Source organism: Rana temporaria, chromosome 11, assembly GCF_905171775.1.
Source record: "Rana temporaria chromosome 11, aRanTem1.1, whole genome shotgun sequence".
NCBI classification, from domain to species: domain Eukaryota; kingdom Metazoa; phylum Chordata; class Amphibia; order Anura; family Ranidae; genus Rana; species Rana temporaria.
The window spans coordinates 117,697,323-117,721,804 of NC_053499.1; the positions used below are offsets into that span (position 1 = coordinate 117,697,323).

Here is a 24,482-nt window from a genome sequence, read left to right on the forward strand (position 1 = left end):
CTCAGAGCCCTTAAACGGCAAACTCAGAGCCCTTAAACGGCAAACTCAGAGCCTCTAAACGGCAAACTCAGAGCCCCTAAACATGCAGTGCCATCAGACCAGATTTTAGCCACAATTTCCAAAGCTTTACCAATTATTCCCCAAGCTAAATTGATCATATAGCTTATAAATGATGTCAGAGATCCGATCTCTGTACTTGGGCATCAAATAGGCCATTTAGGCCACAATGGGCAACTTAAGGGGAGAGGATAATGGACTAAGCTGCACATGCTTTAAAGTTTCCACGTAGACAGGTGGATAAGCAAAGATATTCTTATATTAAAGGTTGAGGCGCTAGTGATGTTCAGTAAATAATATAAAATGAATTGCAAATATAAATAGATAGTATCGCAAGCTAGAAAGCCCATATGTGATAAATCCCAACACCAAAATGTGATGTTCAAAAAATAAACTTCTAGTTCTTCACCACGAGAGCTCAATAATGGATGGCTACTCACCAGAAAATTATGACCACCTTTTTACAGGAAGGTGAAACAGCGCTTTTGGAATACCAATTGATTCCACTGACAGCACAGTTCCACTCCACTCAGGAAGACGCCAACCTGGCAAAACATATGTTGGAGTAGAGGATCCACCATTCCAGGTCGTGATCCTACATCCCACTCAGGCTTTGCCCTTAGGAGAGACGTGGACTATACGCCATCCTTAATGGACTAGCGGACTTGCACACACTGATTACACTTGGTGCCTGGATCGGCACTGTAACATGTGAGTGTAATAACCATGTGTTGTTGTCATTGTCATTTTTCCCATCCTAGTTTAATCTCGAGGGGTCAGTAAAGTGGAACTGTGTCATCAGTGGAATAAATTGGTATTCCAGAAGCACTGTTTGACTTTCCTGTAAAAAGGGGTAATCATTTTCTGGTGAGTGGCCACAAATCTATTAAGCACTCATGGTGAAGAATTAGAAGTTTATTTTTTGAGCATCACATTTTGGTGTTGGGATTTCTCACATATGGACTTTCTAGCTTGCTATACTATATGTATATTTATATTTGCAATCAATTTTATGATTTACTGAACATCACTACCGCCTTAACCTTTAATATATTGTCTGCAGATTTTGGTGACTTGTTCACTCTTAAATGGGCAGCTTATACTATGTTTGTTCACCGATTTTATAGCGCGCCATTCTTCATTCTTCCAAAGATATTCTTAATTTTGTAGATAAAACAAAATAGTGAAATATTAGTAATTCATTTACCTTTGACTGTTATGTCAATTCAATGCTTACTTTTTGTAAATATCTGGTCAAAGCCCAATAGATCTAGTGATCAATATTACCATATTATACCTTTTTTTTAAAAGAAGTAACAAGACTGATAACTTAAATCTGAATTTCAAACAAGAACACAACACAAATGCATGTTATGAAACACTGCTAAGTAAGGACTCGTCTAAAACTACCAAAGGTGGCCAACACTCTATAGTTCAGTTTTATACATCAAAGACCATCCACCTCTGAATTATTAGTGCTGGATCAAGGTAGTCAAGGGGGTTTATTTACGAAAGGCAAATCCACTTTGCACTACAAGTGCAAACTACAAGTGCAAAGTGCGATTGAAATTGCACTGAAAGTGCAGTCGCTGTAAATCTGAGGAGGACGGACAAGGAAAATAAAAAACAGCATTTTAGCTTGAACATGACTGGATGATAAAATCAGCAGAGCTTCCCCTCATTTCAGAACTACCCCTCAGATCTAAAGTGACTGCATTTCTAAGTGCACTTTCAGTGCAATTTCAAGTGCACTTTGCACTTGTAGTGCAAAGTGAATTTGCCTTTCGTAAATAACCCCCAAGGTGTCAATGATCAGCTAAGACTAGAAAATGTCAAAACACACTGAGCTAAACACATATGACAGATATAGCACACCTATAATCCTTTCCCCCCTAACCTAAGTGCCTAGAATGCCTTACATTGATCAAGAAAGGGTGACAAGCTCACTACTGCTGTTATAGTACATTTAGATCCCTTCCTAAACAAATTATTTCCAGCTAACTGAAGTCCTGAAATTTACTACACACGGTCTATGACACAATGGGGGGTTATTTACGAAAGGCAAATCCACTTTGCACTGCAAGTGCAAAGTGCACTTGAAATTGCACTGAAAGTACACTTGGAAGTGCAGTCGCTGTAGATCTGAGGGGGACATGCAAGGACAATAAAAAACAGCATTTTAGCTTGCACATGATTGGATATTAAAATCAGCAGAGCTTACCCTCATTGCAGATCTACCCCTCAGATTTACAGCGACTGCACTTCCAAGTGCACTTTCAGTGTAATTTCAAATGCACTTTGCACTTGAAGTTTGCCTTTGTAGTGCAAAGTGGATTTGCCTTTCCTAAATAACCCCCATTGCATCTGATTCTCTGTAGAACATTTGATTCCGAAAAAAAAAGTACTTACTTGAAAAAAATTCTCTCTCTGCATCTCTTGATTTTCACCCTTGTTACATGACATCTATTGAGATCAGAAAAAAACTGTTATTTTAACCATCAAAAAATCCCACCACAAATCAAGTTGGTGCGGAAAGAAATAAAGATAGAAATTTCACATACATATGCTTGTGCATATATCTTACCAGAAAATACCAGATTTAGCTGCTTAGCTTGACAGAAAAATACTGCTAAAGCCTTTTGCAAGGGGCATAAACTTGCCTTTGAGATGAAAGCTTTCACGAAGGCACACAAAACATTTTTCTTTAAGGACAAAAGAGGATAAACTAATAACAAGATTTTTACACATTTATATTTTGCTTGTTGCCAAGTCCTTAGCAAGGCTGACTTCTACAAGTATTTCAAATGATCACTGTAAACGCTAATTTACAAATGTTTAAAACGTTTTAACTTTCAGTGTGAGATGCACTGCATTTATTGGAAACACTTGACACAAATCGCTACATTTACAAGATATACTAAGCCAAGAATCCTTATTTTCCCCAAAAAATAAAGGGACAGTTATTTTCAGCCAAAGAGTCCAAAGAGATTTGAAAATTAGGGCCCTTTCACATGTACGGATCCCCGTGAGGATCCGTACCTTTAACACCGGCTCGCTCAGCGGTGATCACTCCGTTAATCCCCGCTAAACCAGGAGATGACAGGGCAGTCCCTGTTTGATCTCTGCTCTCCTCTATGGGGGGATCGGATGAACACAGACCGTCTGTCCGTGTTCATCTGATCCGATCCGCAGATGGATGGAAAAATAGGATTTTCCTCCGTCTGCCGAATCGGAGCATATCGGACACCGATGAGATCGGATGTCAGCGGATGTTCATCCGCTATCCCATAGATGGAAAATGGATGGATGAAAAACGGACATACAGTCCGCAGGTGTGGAAGGGGCCTTACAGTCACATGGGTAAAATAATATTTAGTATTTGTGTAAAAGCTTTGCGAATTGAGCCTAATGCGTTTTATGCATTTCCCTTCAGATCATAAAAAAGCAGAAGGTGTGTAGAAAACTAAGCCACGGTTTAGAATATCATGCAATGCGGTACTGTCTGAAGATCCTTAATGATTAAAGCAGTGCTGTAGTAAGGATAAGTTCCCATTTAAGCAGTTTTCCTATACTTAATTTTTAACAGCAATTGAGGACTCGATCATTAGAAATTAAGTTTTGCCGATGACCATACTGTATAAAAGCTGGTCTCCATTAATCTGAGTCCTGCTGACTACCTAAAGCTAATCTTGTAGGTTATTTTTCAGTTATGACACTTTTAATTCCTCCTTGCAATATTAACTTGTCTTAATTACTATACAGCTTAGCTAGACATACCTTATTCTAAATAGTTATCAAAATTCCTAGAACATAAGATAAAGAATAAAGCAGAAAAACAGCAGGTCATATTTACAACCCAGAAAGCCATTTATTGAACCAACCATAGGAAATATCAGAAATCAGGTATCTGAAGAAAAAAAATATTTTTTTTTTTACATGCAGCAGAAGTTGCAAATAAACTGCCCCATGTAAAAAAGATTTTTCATTCAGATAATAAATTCAGATAATTAATTGGAGTCAAGCATTAATTCTGTTCAATAAACTTGCACGTTAATAAGCACTAGGGCACTTCTTATAATTAAAGAAAATAGGCCCCTTTATGTGCACATAAAAAACATTTATGTATTAACCTACGCATTAAAAATATTTGCAAAAGGTAATCAGAATGATTAAGAAAAACAGAATATTATTAGTTGCCTGTGAGAGACTTTGGTTACAATAAGACTCCATGTTTTTGATTAATCAAATGCTACCCATTATAAAAACCTGGTTTCTGATGACAGGTGGTATCAATCACCTCATGGGGGGATGTAGGACACCAAAATAAACTAGGCAATTTCAGAGGTCTACCAATAGAGTGTATTTATTTATCTGAGATTATAAAACACGTATAATATAAATCTGTTATATAACCCATTATTAACACATTAAAATCTATAGGGTGTTCTTATCTGATGTTTGTATAATTTGCAAGTAAAAGATGCTATGAAATTAAAAAGTGTTATATATTTTCCCCCCTCCAACATTTAAAGCTAAAATAAGGAATATTTAGGTTTATGAAATAACAATTAGCAAAACGTTTGGGTGACGCTTTTGAGGGAACGCGTCTCATTATATGCGGATGACATGCTACTGTACCTTCAGGACCTGGGTCCCTCACTTTCGGCTGCCTTTGGGCTGATCCAGGAGTTCTGGGACTATTCTGGTTTTCACATTAACTGGACTAAGTCATCTCTTTTTCCTATTGATGATAATGTGATGGTTTCCGAAGACTGCCCCATCCCATTACCCGGGACTTTCAAATATTTGGGGATCTAAGTTCAGCTCCCCATCTCCAAGTTCTTGGAGGTCAACCAAACACCGATCATAGGAGCCTTTCGTGAGAAGGTACAAAAATGGAAGACTCTACCACTTACGGTGATGGGTCGAATAAATCTATTTAAAAAAGAGTTCTTCTTAAACTTTTGTACATTCTTTCGAATTGTCCCGTTTTTGTGCCGAAGCGAGTCTTCTGGGGCGTAGACTCTATTGTGGTGTTTTTTTTGTGAGGATCTCGTTCTCCTAGGGTATATATAGCTGTATTGAAATTACCCATTAATTTGGGGAGGTGTAGCCCTCCCGGATTTCCGTTCCTATTATTTTGATTCTCTTACACTGGCAATTTTTTTACCTAGACTCCAAATGTGACTACAATGCCGGAAGCTGCGGTGGCCACTACCCATGGGACACTTTTAAATATTGTTTATAGGAGGGGTGCTGTGGGTAGGAGGGTGGGCTCTGTGATGGCACTTCCTGGTAGGATTTTTCACATCTGTTCCCAGCAGGCAGGAGTTCCACAAATTGGAGGATGGGCCCAATTTGGGATAAAGTACCTACATCATATATATATATATCAGGAAGGTAAGATACACACTTTTGATCAACTAAGGGACCAGTTTGGGATACCCAGGGCCTGGTGCTTCAGATATGCTCAATTGCATCATGCGGCAGTAGCGCAATTTGGTGGCGGGGAGGTGCGGGTTCCTCTTTGGAAACTACTCTATTGGACCCTGATCCAGCTTTCTAGGTATTACCAGGTGGTGGGGCCTGGGGATTTTGGGTTGATAGTTGGGGCGAGATCTAGATAGATAGCCTTGGCACCAAGTTGTTGGATGAGCTGTGGCAGGAAGTACTTGATACTTATCTTACCACGGTCATATCTTTGACAGATAGGATAATTCAACTTGGGTAACTCCATTAGATGTACTATACGCTGTTTAGATTATTCCATATGCGTAGGGAGAGACTCTACAACTTGTTATAAATGCCTGGGTGCTAAAGGGACTTTTCTTCACATGGTGTGGCAATGTACCAAGAAAAGGCCTCTGTGGCCTATGGTGACAATTTATAGCTGACAAATTTGACCATCCAAATATATGCTCCCTCTTGCGTTGCCTCTTGGGTATTTTTGAGTTGGATGTGTATACCAAATTATTCTTTAGGATTCTCTATTTTGGGGTACGGAAGCTCATCACAAGGAGGTGGATATATACGGAAAAACTGACGTTAGGGATCTAGATGAAGGGCGTAAATGCTGTCGTATGACGCATGAGACGTGGAGTACCCCCAAGAGGTTGGGAAGGTGTGGTTCTGGTGGATGGACTTGAAATATACGTTGGAGGGGGAAGTGGATTAATGAGCGGTAAAGGGAGTGAGGAGATGTTGCATGATAAATGTTTTCTTTTTTATAAGCCTTAACTGAAGTTAGGGGTAAAAGTACTGCACACGGTTATAAATTATGGGGATCTGGAATAGTATACTCCATCTGCAATTGCCCATGCTTTTATGTAAATAGTTTGACTTACTCAAGAGGGAAGTCAGTGGTCTCCTTGGTTTTTCTAGGGTGTTTGGGGGTCCTTGTGGGAAGGAGGTGGACATTTCCAGAGTACTCTATTGTTGTATTGGATGGTGTATGCAGTTTTGTTTGTTCATAATCAAAAAAAAAAAACGGACTTTTTGGCTAAAGGGTTCCAGATATGCTACTCCGGTAGGAGTCTTTTATGATTTGAGACGCTGGCCTTTATGGCTGGTTACTTTGAAATGTAGAATGTTCTTGGTCTATTTTGCATTTATTTGGCATTTTGTATGTGAATTATATTTTCTGCTAAAAAAAAAGAGAGCAAAAAGGTAACGGTAAAGTTCAGTAATTCACAACAAAACCAAACCTCATCTGACATCTTTCTTTTTTTCATTAGCTTTTTTTTATTGAAGTCTGCTGAGCTTGCACGTTTGATAAAAATATATATATATATCGATATTAGCTGTGCTGTGTAACAGCTGTAAGGGTTTAAAAGGCACATGAAATATTTTAGACTTGTAGTCACCTCACTAGCTCATTTTGGTCCTGCAACTCCCCATTAAAGGCATTTCAAAACAGACTGAGACATGCATCATAAACCAATGCATATGAACATTAATATGTAAATCTTAAAAGAATGCTCCAAGTTCAGAGGTCGCATACTATACCGTGTATCGTGTCTGTCACCTGGTAACCAGTATGTGCAAGGCACGATCGCATGGGCACGCCTGCAGCAAAGAACACATGCACATACAACTAAAGAGGTATAACACCCCACCCCATCCATAAATTACCATCCCCCATAATAACCCACCCAGTAAGACTTTAAAAAAAAGCCATAAAAACAAGATTTTTTTTAGAATATATAAAATATGATGTTGCACCTTATAATGTGCACTAGAACATGTTGGAACATTAGTAGGCAATTAGTATAAGGCAAATATATCAAGATTTCCAACACCTTAAGGTCAATAAAATAGTTGCTAAATGCTTTAGCCTAAACTTCAATAAGTAACAAAGATGACAGTGTTACATAGATATTAAGTATTAAAATCAGGCTTTATATTGACTAACCAATCAGATGACTGGACCACTATCAAAGGATTTAAACTTCAAGTTACCAACCAGAATAGTGTGCAATGCCGGTGTCTTGTGCTTAAGTCCATATTCTTACCTATATTCCTAGTACAAAAAAGAAATAGACATTTGCCTGCTCTCTTAATAAAAAACAGGATAGAAACATGGTCTGTTGCCATGGAAGCAGTAAAAAACAGGCTAATATTAAAATAAATTTTTTAAAAAAGCTGTTGGAAATTGAAGATAGGCTATGTTGGCACAAGGCCAAAGCATTGAATGTGCATGGTTAAATTAACACTTTATCTGTACAGAATACATTACATAGCAAATGGTAAACTATACCGAAAATACAATTCTATTTCATAAATTATTTTTTCTGAATGTTTACATTTGGTTTATAACTTTCTCACCCACAATACATATAAATGAAAGTGGTTCTAAAGGCTGAAGGATCTTTACCCTAATGAAATCTCTGCAATTAGGTAAAAAACCTGAGTCCAGCTTACCTGAGCCCAATCTCAATCCAGCACTATGCACGAGAGCAGTGGCTCAATCCCTCCTCATAGGCCAAGAGACCCATTTTGCTGCTCTCAATCACAGTCAGTGAGGAGGGAGCAGGGGGGTAGTGCCAAGCTGTGCTCTGTGTGTCAAAGAACACACAGAGCGCAGCTCTGGAGCGATCCCACACGACTGCCCCCATAGCAAGCAGTTTAGGCACTCAGCAGGGGAAAGGTGCCAGGAGCACTGAGAAGAGGATTGGGGCTTGCACAGAACAGGTAAATGTGACAGGTTTGTTAAAAACAAAAAAATCGTGTTTTCAGTCACTTTTAAAATATCTACAGTAAATCTATGGGGATTTTAAGTCATTTACGCTTTGGAAAACAAAGTAGACATGTCAATTTAACAATATATGTACAAAAGATACAGGGGCAATTTCTGAAGCCCCAGTCCTTCTCTTTCCTGTTTATAAATATTTTTTTGAGGTTAATAGCTACATGAAAAAAAAAAACCTAAGAATTACATAATTTTAAACAATTAGCTTGTCATAGAGAGGGAGACATCTTCCCCAGAGTGTAGGACAACTGGCTGTCCTTCGCTGTGGTGGGACCCATCTGTGACTACTATTAAATTCCCCCAGTGAGAAGGAAGTGGTGCTTTCATAGACACTACCTTCATTCAATCTTGAAAAAGAATTGGCTACTTAGAAAAATGTCTGTTGGGACAGAGCGGATATTTGCAGCACTAAGGCCTCGTACACATGATAGGTTAACCAGAGGACAACGGTCTGATGGACCATTTTCATCGGTCCAAACCGATTGTGTGTAGGCCCCATAGGTTATTTAACCTTAGGTTAAAAAAAGCCAACTTGCTTTAAAATTAACCTATGGATTCTTAACCGATGGTGAAAAAACGGATCGTTAGTAGGCACAACCATCGGTTAAAAATCCACGCATGCTCAGAATCAAGTCGACGCATGCTTGAAAGCATTGAACTTCATTTTTTTCAGCACGTCGTTGCGTTTTACGTCACTGCGTTCTGAGGCCGCGTACACACGGTCGAGAAACTCGACGGGCAAAACACATCGTTTTGCTCGTTGAGTTCCTTGTGAAGCCGCCGAGGATCTCGGCAAGCCAAATTTTCCCATTGCCATCAAGGAAATAGAGAACATGTTCTCTTTTTGGCCCGATGAGATCCTCATCGGTTTCTTTCGTCGAAAAGTGTACACACGACCAGTTTCCTCGGCAAAAAAAAAAAAAAAAAAAAAAGTTTCTTGCTGGTTTTTGCTGAGAAACTCGGCCGTGTGTACGAGGCCTGACACGATTGTTTTTTTAACTGATGGTGTGTATTCACGACAGACCATCAGTCAGCTTCATAGGTTAACCTAAGACAACGGTCCTTCAGACCGTTGTCCTCTGGTTAACCTATCATGTGTACAAGGCCTAAGTGGAACTTTAGGCAAAAAATTAGGTCCTGCAAGATCATTTCAGGGTGGACCCTTTTAAAGGTATATCCATGTATAGCATTAAAAATAAGTGCCTATACTGTAATACACTGTCTCCCTGTTCTGCACGTGCTCAGTTGCTCTCCATTATTAGGCACTGCTGAGTTTATAGAGACCAATCTGCAGACAGCCTTAAAGTGAAATTAAACCCTTCTATCCTTTACAGTTAAGGATGCTGCTTTTGTAACTGCCATGGTGATCAGTTATGACACCAGCTATTTGACGGTTTGACAGGAATGTAACTGTTTTTTAAACTGTTAAATCAATGTGTTTAGTTCTCTGGGCTTCACCAAAATGGCAGCCTCCAGCAAAGAAGAAACAGGAGCACTGCTGGATGCAATTTACAGCACACACTAATTTTAGTAGAACAATTATTAATGTGGAATATATGTACTTTTCTAGAGAACATTCTTTTTTTTATCAAGTTGTTATGGGTAAAGTTCCGCATTAAAATCTCCCCAAACTGCCTGATCTTCATAAGTGCGCTGCATCAGGCAGTTAGATCAGGGGTGGAATGGAGCTAATTTTAAGATGTTGGCGGCATTGGCCCTAAAGACATTGGGGGTTATTTACAAAATGCAAATCCACTTTGCACTACAAGTGCAAACTACAAGTGCACTTGAAATTACAGTCGCTGTAGATCCGAAGGGGACATGCAAGAAAAAAAAAAAGAACAGCATTTTAGCTTGCATATGTTTGGATAATAAAATCAGCAAAGCTTCCCCTCATTTTCAAATCTACCGCTCAGATTTACAACGACTGCACTTCCAAGTGCACTTGTAGAGCAAAGTGGCTTTGCCTTTTGTAAATAACCCCAGTGTATATTATACATTTTGGCCATAGAGTTAATTATAGAGTTAATTATAGAGTTAAACATACATGTTTCCTTCTACAATTAAACAATAATTGGCAATAATGTGAATTGGGGAAGATGTTATCTGGTATCTCAAACAAAAGCTTGACCTATTAGTACTAAGCAGGTAAACCAGTTCTGCCAGTCTTTAGCATTGTGTACTTGACCAACAGAGCTTAATATGTCTACCAGGTAGAGAGGAATGAAACTGTAAGCCTGCCCTGACTGTACCTAGGTGTGGCAATCAAAGGAAAAATACCAGAAATCCTACAAGTTATGCATCTGTGGGAAACTTTATTTACAAAGTCAAAGTCCACGCCACACTGCTCAGTTATTCTAGACTTTGACCTGTGACTAAAATGGAAAAATACAGAGCCATAAATACGGGAGCTGGCAAAGTCACTTACAGCTATAAATACTCCAGTGTAGCATTAAAGTAGAGTCAAACTTAGGCAAAAACAATGACTACTTGTCATTCATAAAAGCATGACATGTGAGCATTCTGGAATGTTCTGACTAATGAAAATGCGATTTCTTCGATCATCCGAAGTTTTATCTCTGTATGATAATTTACAGTCTAACTGGCCACTAAGCTGCAAGTACTGCACGGTATATTCTCTTGGCACAAAGATTTATGGCCATCATTAAATGGCACAAAGTATGAAGTTTATATTTTGAAAGTTAGATTTGGACTATTCAGAAACCAAATGTGTTGCATTAAGACAATTAGGCCTATAGGGAATTCCACAATTTACAATTAAACTTACCTAGGGTGAAAAGCCTAACTTAATATGTTAAAGCACCTTTACCTCTAAACCTGGCATGACCAATCTACGCATTCCAGCCATTTCTTCCGAACTACAACTCCAGACATCCACAGCCAGTATGACTGAATCTGGAAAGCACAGGATCATCACCTTTGCAAATCATAGTCAGGCAGGCAGTTCACATGTTGGCAAGCACGAACATTATACACACACTGTGCATGGGTAGGCTCAGCACACGTTAATGATGTATCAGTCCCAACTTGTGTTTACGTTGGTCATGTGCCTATACGCAATATTATTATTATTATTCAAGATTTATACAGCGCCAACAGTATATGCAGCGCTTCACAACTTGAAGGTAGGAAGTACAAATACAATACACTTTAATACAGTAGGAATCAGAGGGCAATACACTCATCTGATATAAAAATAGTGTACTTTATGCAGCACAAGTTGTTTCACTGGATATTTAATAAGTTCAGTAATGCAGTTTATGGTTTCATGAAAGCTATACAAGTGACAATTACATGTGCCTAAAAAGACAGTACTATAGTAATGCCACCTTTTTGCCAAAACAACTTGTGTGTGTTCAGTTTCTCTTACATTTCTCATGCATTATATGTCTATACATGATCAGCCAACAAACTGAACATTGTGCATATGAGCAAATTCAGATAAATATAATTGCAAAGATATGTTTTTCTTTAGCATGCACTTTGGGCTGTGTGATAACAGAGATATGATCTATGATACAGTAATAATCTACAGTCAAACATTAAAAGTTTGTGATATGTTACAATCTAAGGTGGAAGTACACAATTTGTGCTACACGTATCCAAACAGCAAAGACACTGAATGGCATATATACCAAATTTGTTTTAGTAAATCTAACACCTACCAACAATGGGCACAGGCAAAAGTCTAAGCATTATACCGCGTACACACGATCATTTTTCGGCATGAAAGAAAACGTTGTTTTTCAGCATGTCCAAAAAACAAAGTTTTTCCAACTTCATCATTAAAACAATGTTTTCATCATTAAAAGGCCCCGGGACGAAGTGATCTATCACGAAACGCATTGGGCGGAGCGAGCGACGTGCTGACGTCATCCCCCTCATCGCTGCTATTCTCTACACGAGCGGTTCTTCCTGTTAGCGTCCGGCCAGCGCTACAGGTTTGATGCTAATTTTCTATCTGCCAAATGTGAGTTTTTTACCTGCATGCTTGTTTACTCAATAAAATACCTCTGATTTTATGCTATGTGGAGCACTTCTCTCTTTTACATGATCCATGCAATTGAGTCCATATGAGAAGTTTACCATATCGTAGATACACCATTATCTAGCCCCTTATTGGAGTGATATGCTGGGTTTGGTCCATTAGGACCTTTACATCTGGTAAACAGATTTGGATTACGGTGGTGGATTCACATGCGGTGTGCTGGGACCATAGGCATTCATCATTAGAATTGTGCACGGGTGTTTTTCAATTTAAATCTATATGGACTTTGGACTTTATTTAATCGGTTCACCTTGAATCTAATTTTTGGCTTTTGAAATTTGACAGTTTTTTTTGCACTTTATATGATCCATCTATCCTCCCCTGAATGGTGATTGATGTCACATCGGATGGATAGGGTTGTATATTCACATTTTTCCACTTATATGTTTAATTCCAAGTGGTTGAGGCCACGGTTGCTAATATGCAATATTGCACTTTGATGTATATTAATTTGTTCACAGTCTGCCATTAGTTCATCACTAAGGTACGAAACACACGTTGGGCTTTATGCCCCTTATATGTTTCTCTCCATTGGGATAACATTTTTGGTTTAGCGCAGTTACTCTTTTTCTCCATAATTTTCTTTGTTGTTGCTGCTTATTAATCCAGACTCTAATAACCTAAACATAGCGCAGTTGTCCCAAACCAATTTACCAATATTAAAACGACGTTGCCTACACACCATTGTTTTAAAAAAATGATGAATAAAGTGCGGTGACGTACAAGACATACAACGGCACTCTAAAGGGGAAGTTCTATTCGCCTTTGGGCTGCTTTAGCTCATTCCTTGTTAGTAAAAGACGATTTGCGCTTTTCTGTCTGTTACAGCGTGATGAATGTGCTTACTCCATTATGAACGGTAGTTTTACCAGAACGAGCGCTCCCATCTCATAACTTGCTTCTGAGCATGCACAGGTCTAAAACGTCGTTTTAGCCCACACACTATCATTTTTTACTACCCGAAAAACACATTTTTTTTAAAACAACGTTAAAAACTGCAGCATGTTCGAATTTTTTTTTTTGTTGTTTTTCAGAAACTGAAAAACGATGTGCAGCCCACACACAATCATTTTAAATTAAGTTTTTAAAAACAAAGTTTTTTTTCATGCCGAAAAATTATCGTGTGTACGCTGCATTATACTTACCCTACAAAATTCCTCTTTACCTAAAAGAATACAGTTAGGTTTTCGGTCAGTTTTCACCCACCTGAAGAATAGCGCCGTACAGCCGCAGCAGTACACTCCTCGGCTCATTGCCTAAGCACTTTTCGTCATCCGGTAAAGAGCAATGAAAGAGCATGTTGCTTAGGCCACCTCTGTAGATAAAAGACAATTTGATTAAAACACAAGAACACCTCTGAAAATAATTTGTTTTTCTAAATTGAAATTTTTAACAAAGTTAGTTGTGGACTGTCTGAAACAAAGATACGGCATGCCCTCTTTGGAGTGAAAAAACATGTGCATTGATTAAATGGAATGGAAACATTACAGGGCAAACGACATGACTCAAAAATATCAATTTAATGTCATATAATCTAAATAGGCTACAATTGCTTAGAGGGGCTTAGGCCGGCATACATGATTTGAATCTCGGCGGTTCATCAGGAACTGGCCAGGATTAAAACTATTAATGGGAGGCTGAATGAACCAAGTTAATTGACTTAGAAACAACCAGCCTGCAAGATTTTCCTGTGATTATCACAAGCAGCTGCTATAATTACTGTCTTCCCCCAGCAGGGGCCACCTCCCCTGCCCGCCCTCGCCAGGAGAAGACTATTGCTCGGCAGGGGGATTCCTCTGCCAACACTGGGCCAGATTCTCGTAGATCGGCGTATCTTTGTTCCGGCGTAGCATATCCTATTTACGCTATGCCTCCGCAAATTAGACGGGCAAGTGCTGTATTCTCAAAGCACTTGCTCCGTAAGTTGCGGCGTAAATAGGCCGGCGTAAGCCCGCCTAATTCAAATTTGGAACAGAGGGGCGTGTTTTATGTAAATAACTTGTGACCCGACGTGATTGACGTTTTTCACGAATGGCGCATGCGCCGTCCGTGGAATATCCCACTGTGCATTGCTCCATAGTACGCCGCAAGGACGTATTGGTTTAGACGTGAGCGTAAATGACGTCCAGCCCCATTCACGGACAACTTACGCAAACGACGTAAAATATTCAAAATTCGACGTGGAAACGACGTCCATACTTAACATTGGTACGCCGCATGTACGCCACCATGTAGCAGGGGTAACTTTACGCCGGGAAAAGCCTAACGTAAACGGCGTATCTGTACTGCGTCGGCCTGGGCGTACGTTCGTGAATTTGCGTATCTAGCTGATTTACATATTTCTAGGCGTAAATCAGCGTACACGCCCCTAGCGGCCAGCGTAAATATGCAGTTAAGATCCTACGGCGTAAGAGACTTACGCCAGTCGGATCTAAGAGAAATCTATGCGTAACTGATTCTATGAATCAGGCGCATAGATACGTCCGCCCAGACTCAGAGATACGACGGCGTATCTGGAGATATGCCGTCGTATCTCCTTTGAGAATCTGGCCCACTGTCTGTGTTGATGGGGTAACAGAGTGAATTTCTTTCCTGCAACCTGTGGTTGCAGGAAAGAAATTCACTTTGTGTATGACCGGCCTTAGTTTCCGTTCAGACCTTTGTGATAAGGTAACGCATTGACATGCATTAGAACAGTGCGTAGCAATGCATACCACTTGTGTTTGTGCAATTCTAATGTGCACTAATGTGTGCTGTACTGCCAGAAAAGTGCATGCCAACTGGTGAGCGAATTATGTAGAGCTGGGAAGGGCTGATGTAATTCATTATTATAATTAATGGCACTGTACTTTTTAAATACGATCAGAAGTAAACCTTTTATCCTGTTTAGTGGGTCAACTTTACAAAAGAACATTGTGACCTTGTGACAGTAACTTTGTTGTCAGGCCAAAAGACCTAACTCTATGTATAACTAGATAATCATATTCCCTGACCTGTTTAATAGGTTACTACAATGGTAGTTGATAATCTCACAGAAGTTTATATAGAAAACATTTCTTATCTCAGGCAGGGAATTGGGAATTTGCTTGTGTAACAAAAATTATTGCAGTGATGTTATACTTTTTAAGAATGTTACATGCTCTGCAGCACAGGAGAATGTCAAAGTGACTTAGGATGCACAGGGTCACCTGTATACCAATAGCTGACCTGGTAAAAGAATATACTGTATTTATTGGTGTATAACACTCAAATTTTTACCCTGAAAATAGAGGGTAAACTGTGCCTGCGTGTTATATGCAGGGGGCCGTGGAAAGTTTTTTTTTCCTGAAACTTCCCTCTTAAAGTTAGGGTGCGTTTTATACACATGTGCGTGTTATACGCCGATAAATACGGTACATACATTTCCAGTGGCAAACATCTTATAGTACAGCTGCTTCACTGCTCCCTGACTACGGCACGTATTCTACAACTCTGTGTGTGTAATTCCCAGTTTCCTCTTGTAATATCCTCCTCTAGTTCTACTGCCTTTCTTCCTCCTGTAATACTTCCTTTCATGCTACCTGATTGCAGTATGTATTCAACAATTCTGGTTGTGTTTAATACCTGCTCTAGTGTTACTGTCTTCTTTACCCTTCTTCCTTCTCCTGTGTTACCAAGTTCCTTCCCCCTGTAATACCTCCTTCCTTCCCTCCTCCAGCGTTACCACGCCCCCTCCTCCAGCGTTACCACGCCCCCTCCTCCAGCGTTACCACGCCCCCTCCTCCAGCGTTACCACGTCCCCTCCTCCAGCGTTACCACGTCCCCTCCTCCAGCGTTACCACGTCCCCTCCTCCAGCGTTACCACGTCCCCTCCTCCAGCGTTACCACGTCCCCTCCTCCAGTGTTACCAAGTTCCTTCCCCCTGTAATACCTCCTACGTTCCCTCCTCCAGCGTTACCACGTCCCCTCCAGCGTTACCACGTCCCCTCCTCCAGCGTTACCACGCCCCCTCCTCCAGCATTACCACGCCCTCTCCTCCAGCGTTACCACGCCCCCTCCTCCAGCGTTACCACGCCCCCTCCTCCAGCGTTACCACGCCCCCTCCTCCAGCGTTACCACGCCCCCTCCTCCAGCGTTACCACGCCCCCTCCTCCAGCGTTACCATGCCCCCTGCTCCAGCGTTACCACGCCCCCTGCTCCAGCGTTACCACGCCCCCTGCTCCAGCGTTACCACGCCCCCTGCTCCAGCGTTGCCACGCCCCCTGCTCCAGCGTTGCCACGTCCCCTCCTCCAGCGTTACCACGTCCCCTCCTCCAGCGTTACCACGTTTCTTCCCCTGTGATACCTCCTTCCCTCCTCCTGTGTTGGAATGTTTCTTACCCCTGTAATACCTCCTTCCCTTCTCCTGTGTTACCATGTTCATTCCCCCTGTAATACCCCCCTTCCTCCTCCTGTGTTACCAAGTTTCTTTCTCCTGTGAAACCTCTTTCTCTCCTCCTGTAATTCTCCCCTCCTTGCTTCTTGACTGCGGAATGTATTCTACAATTCTGCTTGTGTTTAATACCTGCTTTCTCCTGTAATTCCACCTTTCCTCCTCAAGTGTTCCTGCCTTCCCTCCTTAGGCCGGGTACTAACGAGCAAACATGTACGATGAAACCGGTCCGTCGGACCGTTTTCACCATACATGTCTGCCCGAGGGCGTCTGTACGATGGCTGTACTAACCATCGTACAGAAGTCCGCGCGTAAACAATACGCCTGCCATTTAAATGCTTCCACGCATGCGTCAAACTCATTCGACGCATGCGAGGGACGGCGGGCGCTCGGAAATGTACGGTAGGTCTGTACTGACGACCGTACATGTCCGAGCGGGCAGAATTCCAGCGGACGGTTTTAAAACACGTCCAGGAATATTTGTCTGCTGGGAAAAGGCCCGGCGGGCAAATGTTTGCTGGAATTCTGCCGGCTCGCGCCTACACACGACCAAACATGTATGCTGAAACTGGTCCACGGACCAGTTTCAGCATACATGTTTGGTCGTGTGTACGGGGCCTTATTGTGAAACTTCATTCTCTCCTGTAATACTCCTTTATTCCTGCAATACCAGTTTCCTTCATGCAGCAGGAGAAACAGGTATTCAACCAATCCAACTGGTTGAATACTTGCAGTACCTGGCGGCAGCAAATCATTGATGTTTCAAGACATATGCCAGCTGAAAAGACACACGTTTTTTTCATCTCACTCCAAAGTGACAATTGCCATTACTATACTGCAGCCAACAATGGTTTTCCTTGCAAGAGTCTGTTAAAGCTGAACTCCGTCAAACTAAACACACAGTTGAAATACAAACATGTGAACAGTGTTCTCCTGGACTCGATCGGCGCTGGGATACCTGCGATCGTGTCACGGTGAGGAAGAACGGGGAGATGCTGATGTAAACAGGCATCTCCCCGTTCTGCCTGGTGTCAATGACAGTGATCACAGCTTCCTGTAATCGGAAGTGGTGATCACTGTCTTGTGTAGTCCATCCCCCCCTACAGTAAGAATCACTCACTAGGGCACACTTAACCCCTACAGTGCCACCTAGTGGATAACCCCTTCACTGCCAGTGTCATTTTCACAGTAATCAGTGCATTTTTATGGCACTGATCGCTGTAAAAATGACAATGGTTCCAAAAATGTGTCAAAAGTGTCCGCCATAATGTCGCAGTCATGATAAAAATCGCTGATCGCCGCCATTACTAGTAAAAAAAATATATATATATTAGTAAAAATGCCATAAAACTATCCCCTATTTTGTAGACGCTATAACTTTTGCGCAAACCAATCAATAAATGCTTATTGCAATGTTTTTTTACCAAAAATATGTAGAAGAATACGTTTTGGCCTAAACTGAGGGAAAAAAAAATTATATATTTTTTGGGGATATTTATTATAGCAAAAAGTAAAAAATATAGCATTTTTTTAAAAATTGTCGCTCTATTTTTGTTTATAGCGCAAAAAATAAAAACCGCAGAGGTGATCAAATACCACCAAAAGAAAGCTCCATTTGTGGGGGGGGGGGGGGGCGTCAATTTTGTTTGGGAGCCACGCCGCAGGACCACGCAATTGTCAGTTAAAGCGACGCAGTGTCGAATCGCAACAAGTGACCCGGTCATTTAGCTGCATAATGGTCCGGGGATTAAGTGGTTAAGCAGCTTCTGGCTCTTAGAAAACAAATCTAATGTCTGATGGGAGGTTATTAAAGCAAAACGACGGTAAACCCTTCTCTCAGCCAAGAAAGCTGCCATCTTAGCCTCTGATCTGCAGGTGCCAAAGTGTGGCACATGTAATCAGTTATGACATTAGCCATTTAAGAGATGAACAGTTCAGTTGCGACAACAAGACACTGCGACAGTTATTTTTGGCATGGCTTGAATGTAACGGTTTTGTGAAAAGATCGAAGACTTTAATGAAACTCGTCATCAGCAGGCAATGACCAATGCAATCTGCATGATTCTTTTTTCATTTATCACCTGATAATAGAAATGAGTCATCGGCAAAAATAAAAGGCAGCTGACACACCACTACGCATTATGAAATTGTGACAAGTGTACAATAAGTGTCCCTGATGTCAGGGAGGAAGTTCTGTGGAGCTGAAAAAAATCAGCATAAGCAACAATGGCATATACAGCTTAGAAATAAAGGGAAGTCCAGATGGTAAAATCAAATACCCACACAGGAAATCTACAGTTGGGCGGAAGCGTCTATTATAGTGCAAATACAATGCAGTGGATGAAAATGGCCTCTGAAAACAAAGACGATGCATTCATTGTCACACCCAAAGCCCAGGTTCACACTACTGCGATCACAGACGTTGCATGCGATTCGCACCCACAGCTGCAGTGCTGATCACATGCGATGTCCGTGAGATGCGAGTTCAGCCATACAGTTGTATGGCTGAATCTGTGTGATCTGTGAACTGGCACAGGAATCGGATCGCATAGGTGAGAACACTCATGCGATCCGATTACAGTGCGGGGGAAAAAAAAGTCCCTGCAGTTGTTTTCCTGCGAGTCTAATGCGAGTTCATCGCATTAGAAATCGGATCGCATGAGTGTTCTCACCTATGCGATCCGATTCCTGTGCGAGTTCACAGATCACACTGCTATCTGTGAACCGATCTGAGGGCGTCATTAAAGCGGAGGTCTGCCTAAAAGAAAAAAAATATTAAAAGTCAGCAGCTACAAATACTGCAGCTGCTGACTTTTAATAAATGGACACTTGCCTGTCCTGAGTGCCCGCGATGTCGGCAGCCGAAGCCGAGAAATCGCTCGGCTCTCCCCGCGACCATCCTCGGTGAGGGAATCAGGAAGTGGAGCGTTGTGGCTTCACTTTTTGGTTCCCTACTGCACATGTGCGAGTCGCCCAGCACGTCCTTACTGGTCCCTGCTGTCTCCTGGGACCAGTATGTTTCCCAAAAGACAGCGGGGGGGGTAAGGGGTGTGACTCTGGCGTGAGTCTATGCCCGGATGTGGGTGCAAATACCTGGTATCTGCACCCCCTCCTCCCTGAAAGGTGCCAAATGTGACACCGGAGGGGGGGTTCCGAAAAGCGGAGGTATACTTTTTGTGTGGACCTCCGCTTTAACAGTGTAATGACACCCGCAGCGGTTCGCAGAATGCAGAGTGAACTGCCTGTGGGTGAGATGCGATGCAGGAACCAGCGATGTAATCGCGCTGCTGTAATCGCGCTGGTTCCCGCATCGCGTCAGTGTGAACCTGGGCTAAAAGATCTCTAGCCCTGATTACACCTGAGTGTGTTGTACCTGAAGCTCAAAGCTCCGTGGTTTTAGACTGTGCCTGTTCACATAGGAGCGCTCAGATGCTTGTTAGCCTGAATACTAAAAAAATTTAATTAAACTCCAGGCACCAAAACGTTCATCGAAATATATTCCTAAATGGCTACAAAGGATATAAATCCTCATTGGGGGAAATTTACTAAAACTGGAGAGTGCATGGTAGCCAATCCGCTTTTTACTTCAGCTTGTTCAATTAAGCTTTTTTGCATTGTTAGGCGGTCCCATTAAAAGTCTATAGGGCTAAAAACACACAATTATGACACAAAAAGCTTGTGTACTTTTTGTAGCATCACATTACAGGAGGCAAGGAATACAATGCTCAGGTAGGTGTGAATGGACCCATTGAAAACAATGGGAATTTTTCAGCTAGAGCATTGTTGTGTTTTGGGAAATCGCAAGACAAAACACTAAACTGACAAAAGATCCGATTTTGCAGACGGAAGAAAACCCTATTTTTTCTTCCGTCTGGCGGATCGGATTAACACGGACCCACGGTCCATGTTCATCCGATCCCCCCATAGGGGAGAGTGGAGAAAAGACAGGGCGGTCCCTGCACAGTGTGCGAGGACCGCCCTGTCATCCGCCGGCTCAGCAGGGATCTATGGAGTGATCCCCGCTGAGCAAGCGGAGGAGGATCATTACTGATCCGTCCTGTGGGAAAGGGGCCTTAAAGCGGGGGTTCACCCATAAAAAATGTTTTACCCGTAGATTGATGCTAATTTTGTCTAGGGGAATCGGCTAGTTGTTTTAAAATCCGAGCAGTACTTACCGTTGTAAAGAGTGATCTTCTCCGTCGCTTCCGGTTATGGGTCTTCGGGACTGGGCGTTCCTTCTTGATTGACCGTCTTCCGACAGGCTTCCGACGGTCGCATCCATCGCGTCACGAGTAGCCAAAAGAAGCCGAACGTCGGTGCGGCTCTATACGGCGCCTGCGCACCGACGTTCGGCTTTTTTCGGCTACTCGTGACGCGATGGATGCGACCGTCGGAAGCCTGTGGGAAGACTGTCAATCAAAATAGGAATGCCCATTCCCGAAGACCATACCCGGAAGCGGCGGAGAAGATCGCTCTCTACAACAGTAAGTACAGCTTCAATTTTAAAACAACTAGCCGATTCCCCTAGACAAAATGAGCATCAATCTAAGGGTAAAAAATGCTATTTCCGGGTGAACCTCCACTTTACTCTACTCTATGGGGCCAAAAATGCATGATTCTGCCCCAAAAAAGCTCATTACCCTTTTCAGGGTAATCAGATGGTAGAAGTGTATATATTGTACAGTAATCAGATGGTAGAAGTGTATATATTGTACAGTAATCAGATGGTAGAAGTGTATATATTGTACAGTAAGTAATCAGATGGTGGAAGTGTATATATTGTACAGTAAGTAATCAGATGGTGGAAGTGTATATATTGTACAGTGATCAGATGGTAGTAGCAGTGTGTACTAGTGTGTACTAGTGTGATCAATGTTAGTACTAGTAGCAGTGTATAGATGACAGTGTATACAGTGATCAGTGGAAGTGTATGTACTGTACAGTGTGATAATTGGTAGTACAGTGATCAGAGGTAGTAGCAGTGTACATACTGTACAGTGATCAGAGGTAGTAGCAGTGTACATACTGTACAGTGATCAGTGGTAGTAGCAGTGTACATCCCAGATAGCAAGGATAACTTGTGTCCCCTGTGGTGGGATGACTATTGCACAACATAACTGAACCAGAACTTGCAGAATGTTTGCAAAGATAGTTTTATATGGAGTCATGCATTGTGGACTTGCTGCAACAAACTTGGAAGCCTGGCAAGTCTCGCAATAGTTAGGGAGTCATTTTCAAGCTTGCAGCACAATTGCTTACTATCTGGGAAACTGTACAGTAATCGGTGGTAGTAGCAGTGTGTATACTGTACAGTAATCGGTGGTAGTAGCAGTGTGTATACTGTACAGTAATCGGTGGTAGTAGCAGTGTGTATACTGTACAGTAATCGGTGGTAGTAGCAGTGTGTATACTGTACAGTGTGATCAGATGGTAGTAGCAGTATATATACTGTACAGTGATTAGTGGTAGTATAGACGGCCGTATATAGATGCCAGTGTAGAAATACTGTATACTGCCATGTGGCAGTATACAGATCTCAGTATATAGATGTCAGTGTATAGAGAGAAGTATACAGATGTCGATTTACAGCTGTCAGTGTATAGATAGCAGTATACATGTCAGTATAAAGATCTCAGTATATAGTAGTATACAGATGTCAGTAGTATATAGATAGATGTATACATGTGTCAGTATACAGATCTCAGCATGCAGATGCCAGGGTATAGATGTCAGTATACAGATGTCATTATATAGATGTAAGTGTATATATATAGCAGTATACAGATCTAAGTATATAGATGTCAGTATACAGATGTCAGTGTACAGATGTCAGTATACAGATGTCAGTATACAGATGTCAGTATACAGGTGTCAGTGTACAGATGTCAGTGTACAGATGTCAGTGTATAGATGTCAGTATACAGATGTCAATGTATAGATTGCAGTATACAGATGTCAGTGTATAGATGTCAGTATACAGATGTCAGTGTACAGATGTCAGTATATAGATGTCAGTATACAGATGTCAGTGTATAGATCTCAGTGTATAGATGTCAGTGTACAGATGTCAGTATATAGATGTCAGTATACAGATGTCAGTGTATAGATCGCAGTATATAGATAGCAGTATACAGATGTCAGTATATAGATGTCAGTATATAGATGTCAGTATATAGATGTCAGTGTATAGATGTCAGTGTATAGATCTCAGTGTATAGATGTCAGTGTACAGATGTCAGTATATAGATGTCAGTATACAGATGTCAGTGTATAGATAGCAGTATACAGATGTCAGTATATAGATGTCAGTGTATAGATGTCAGTGTATAGATCTCAGTATACAGATGTCAGTGTATAGATGTCAGTGTATAGATGTCAGTGTATAGATGTCAGTGTATAGATGTCAGTATACAGATGTCAGTGTATAGATGTCAGTGTATAGATGTCAGTATACAGATCGCAGTATATAGATGTCAGTGTATAGATCGCAGTGTATAGATGTCAGTATACAGATCGCAGTATACAGATGTCAGTGTATAGATCTCAGTGTATAGATCCTATGCAGTGATGCTCTGATACTCGGGGTATAGCACTGACCGTATGACAGTGATGTGGAATCGCTCCTCCTCCAGGAACCTCCAGGCCCCGGGCAGGAACTGCTTACACCATCGGTACGCCTTGCACCTAGTCCGGGGGTCGGGCTCGTCCTCGGGCGCTCTGCATTCCTCCTTCTCCGGACTCTCCACCACCCCCGGCTCCCCGATCCTCTGCCCGCTCACCAGTCCTCCGGCTGAACTGATCAGTAAGCCCAGAGAATCCGGCAGCTCATCCCCGCAGGAGAATTTGGTCTTCATGATGGGAACAATGAGCAGGAGACACGAGGACTGCTGTGTGCGGAGGAGGAAGTGTTCTTATTTATTATTATTACTAGTATAGAAGAACTCGTTACTGATGCATACAGTGTCTCTCTCTCCTCACACTGTCAGATCTCGTCTGCCCTGCCTGCTCCGGATTCCGCTTTATATGTATTTACAACGTCACAAAGGCTGAGGGTGTGAGGCCCCGCCCAGTGCCGAGCTGTGATTGGAGGAGGGGGTGTGGACGGTCTGGCTGCTGAGCTGGGATGGTCGGCTCTACTATACTCCCTGACTCCATCATCAAGGCTGCTGCAGTTTCCATAGTTACAGAGCTGTGATTGGCAGGAATCGGGGTGTATTCTCCAACTATTAGAGACTCAGAATGAGGATACAAAGTGTAGCAAAATCCTTTTTTGTATGTAAAGAGGTATATGGACTGCAGAGGAGGAGACATCATTTCCCGTACAAATCCATAGACAGGCCAGTCTACAAAACGGCAACAGGAGAAAGTGTAGAGAAGGGCAACCAACCTGATAATCTCAGCTATGAGGAAAGATTAGAGGAACTGAATGTATGATGAACTGGTTCACTCCCCTGGGCGAGCCGTCGTAGCCAGGGCCGGATTTGCCACAAGGCCACCGAGGCCAGGCCTCGGGACGGCAGTGGTGCAGGGGCGGCACGGCCGGCGCCGCTCCTGCGGCGACTTCACGTCTTTCGTGGCCGCCCCCCGCATTTACATAGCCTCCGGGCAGCGGCACAGGCACCTGCTGTTAAAGGGGTTGTAAAGGTAAACTTTTTTTACCTTAATGCATCCTATGCATTAAGGTAAAAAAACATCTG

The 24,482-nt window shown here is 41.9% G+C and overlaps 1 protein-coding gene across 2 annotated transcripts in view; it reads right to left on the minus strand.

The window, feature by feature from the left end:
* The window catches only part of CHKA (choline kinase alpha), a 50,649-nt gene extending 26,846 nt beyond the window's left edge, over nt 1-23,803 (minus strand). Inside the window, exons 1-3 of one of the 2 annotated variants that reach the window (XM_040328917.1) lie at nt 23,383-23,803; nt 13,581-13,689; nt 2,467-2,520 (exon numbers count right to left, since the gene is read on the minus strand). In XM_040328917.1, coding sequence (XP_040184851.1) covers nt 2,467-2,520; nt 13,581-13,689; nt 23,383-23,639 — 420 coding nt within the window. In that variant the 5' untranslated portion in view covers nt 23,640-23,803. The remainder of the gene's footprint in view (nt 1-2,466; nt 2,521-13,580; nt 13,690-23,382) is intronic. The other variant, XM_040328916.1, reaches the window with a different exon arrangement.
* Between the last annotated feature and the right edge of the window lie 679 nt (nt 23,804-24,482).